Here is a 2891-nt window from a genome sequence, read left to right as displayed (position 1 = left end):
CTTGGATTTGAACTCTGCTAAGAATTGATAACAGAAGCAGAACAAAACATAAGATAGATCAAGGGCAGAGAAAATATGACTTGCTCACATATCACTGCTATGAATCAGCATTTCCCTTCAATCTGAAATTGCTTCAAAACAGGCCAAAAATGAGAATTCCCAAGTTTTGTTTCAAGCTGCTGCATAACCAGGAGTAGAGCAAAACTTCATACCGAATCACACTTTTAGGAATTCTTTCACATGGAATAATCTGGCTATTGCAAAAGACCTTGTGAACCCCTTGGAAAGTATTGAAATAAACAAATCTAACCAGAACAACACCAGAACTTTCCAGTTTGTTTCATGGTAGATTCACTTCATGCAAAATCACTGTTTTTCCATTAGTTAACTTTAGTTCAAATTTATGTTCCTAACATGACAGTACTTTCCGACTGCGGCAGCTTTCTCTTCTTCATTTGAAGATGTTGAAATAAGTTTTGCTAAACATTTCATATATTTTTCTCCAAGATGTTCTACTAATTTTCTTTTATCTCCATCTTGAGACAAGATAAACAACAGTTTCACAGCATAAGCTCGCATTTCAGAGTATGTAGCTTCACAAAAAGGGAAGCAATACTTGAATTTCTCCTCCCTCTCTTAAATTTGTCCTTGCCTCAACAGCCGCTGGTACACAACAAATGGCATGGAATGCTCGAACAATGCTTCCATGTATTGAAGGTGGTGTCAAATTTATTAAAGATAATAGCTGGTATATGATCTCATCAGATTCCAATAATGCAGCTTTTGTGTCATTTGTTCTTTGGGGCAATGCTGTAGACATAGCAAGGTTTGCATAGGTATTAGCATCTTTTTCTCTCAAAGCCAATACAGTTGACAGTGGTGTGCATAGAAGGTCCAAGATGGGTTGGACCACCCCATCTTTGATCATTTGTAAAGCATTCTCAGGTAAACTTGAAAGATTCTGAAGTGCCCCAATGGCTGCTAATTTTGACTTCAAATTAGGATTTGAAATCATTTCAAGAAGTGGAAATACAACTCCCTCTTTGAGCAATGCAGCGTTGTTTTGATCTGTTAAACCTATCTCTGACAACTTACTTGCCATAACAATTTTCATTGTGTCAGACCCTTCTCTCAGGTTCTGTATCAAAGGCTTGAAATAGTTCACCTATGCCATTTGCACTACATTATGCTCACTGTATGGGAGATTCTCCAGAACTTCGTTTGCATCCTTAGCAGCTTTAGGATTGTCACTATTTGACATTGTTACAAGGAGGAGGATACAACCTTGTACCTTGCCAATCTGTTCACACACAGCCATATCCTTTGAAAGCACTAAAAGCAATTCCACGGCTTTCATACCCTCTGCAATATCACGTGCAAGTGAACGAACAATAAAATCAATAGCATGATCCACCTCAGCTATTTTCACCTTTCTTCAAGCTCCAGACTTGATGAAGAAAAACTCAGGCTTCTCTGCTCTGGAAGACTCTGTTGTATTTTCCTGTAAAACGTCTTCCTGTAGAATCTAGCCGGATGCCATAGGATGTCTCTGCGCCTCTGCACGATCTTGGTATGCGGAAGAATTTTGAACAGGCCAAAAAAAATCAGCGAAGGAGGATAGGTTAAGCTGATTGTGGAAGCAGAGGATGTATACTTCAGTTTAACATGATGCAAGTGCAAGTTGACTAACAGTTTATGAATTTCAGCTGAGCGCTCATTAATTTCTGCGTGATTGTTTTGGAGTGAGGTGGCAAAGACGTGTGCTGGCCCATGCAACTGTTGTGCTATCATGAACTGCAGTGGTTAACTCTGTGTTCTCTGCCTGTGATCTCATCCATCAGTTGCACTGGAGTTTAGACTACCCACACTGTCCGTGTTTTTTTAAATTTCACGTGCATGACTGACCCATGCATGCTGCGTGACTTTCTCATGAGTGCTAGAGAAATGGGTGTCTTGCTACATTCATGGCTTAATTTCACCATTCCATTCGTTCATGCAATGCTTAGACTAGATTCATGAAATAGATGAACAAGGTTTAGTCACGTACCTGAAGTCAAATGGCTGCTTGTGAAGCTTTTTGCTGCTGCATGCTCATGTTCTGCTGCTGCATGCTTGGATACTTTGGTTGCATGAGGGCTTGGCTGATGATTTTTGATTGCTTTTACTTGTGCAGGTGTCCTCTGACCAGATCTAAGCTCCAGGCAATTGTTTCCACGTTCAAATCTGCACGTTCAAGCTGCTGCTGCTACATTGTCACAGAACCAGAACTTGTTTTCGCCATTTCTCCCAAACGGTAAATCGGATCGATCTAAAACTTGCTGAGCATGTTTCTATCATCATTATGCATCTCCCATAGCAAAATCGTGATCAATGGATGCACGGATTTCGAGAAAAATGGAAAATGGTTGAAGATTTCAGAGATCGATTTCTCGGAAACCGTGCATCGGAATTGGCTGAAACTGCTTGGGTAGGTTACTATCACCCATGTGCATCTCCCCATGAAACAGGTTTTAAAATGGATGCACGGATATGGAGAAATCGCAAAAATGGCTGATGGTGATGGAGGCTGATTTCTTGGGAACCGTGCACCGGAACTTCATGAAACTGCTCAGGCATGTTTTCATCACCCTTGTACAATTCCCCATAAAACGGTTTGTCAAATGGATGCATGGTTTTCAAGTTATGGCAAAAACAAATTTTGTTCTATGGATTTTTGCCTCAAGGCTTTTTGCAAATATTTGCATGGAAGGAAAAACTGAGCTTGGGCTGTGATGCAGGTATGGAGATGATGGAGGAGGAGTTGGAAGATTGCATGAGGACTTCTGAACCCTTGAGGAAGCTACCATGTTCGCCAAACCACTTTTTGAAATCCATGTCTAGTTTCCCACAAT

At 40.6% G+C, this 2891-nt stretch overlaps 1 protein-coding gene across 1 annotated transcript; it reads right to left on the bottom strand.

Moving 5' to 3' along the window:
- Positions 1 to 595: 595 nt before the first annotated feature.
- Positions 596 to 1114, bottom strand: LOC149178778 (uncharacterized). Its single transcript, XM_089422233.1, has one exon. The coding sequence runs from the start codon at positions 1112 to 1114 to the stop codon at positions 596 to 598; it is 519 nt and encodes a 172-aa protein (XP_089278359.1).
- Positions 1115 to 2891: the final 1777 nt, after the last annotated feature.

The sequence above is a fragment of the Pinus tabuliformis genome, chromosome 4_1 (genome assembly GCF_031772625.1).
Source record: "Pinus tabuliformis cultivar Carrire ecotype Pingquan chromosome 4_1, CPIR1, whole genome shotgun sequence".
Lineage (NCBI taxonomy): Eukaryota > Viridiplantae > Streptophyta > Pinopsida > Pinales > Pinaceae > Pinus > Pinus tabuliformis.
Note: the sequence above shows the minus strand (reverse complement) of the source record. Positions and strands in the feature narration are given on the sequence as shown.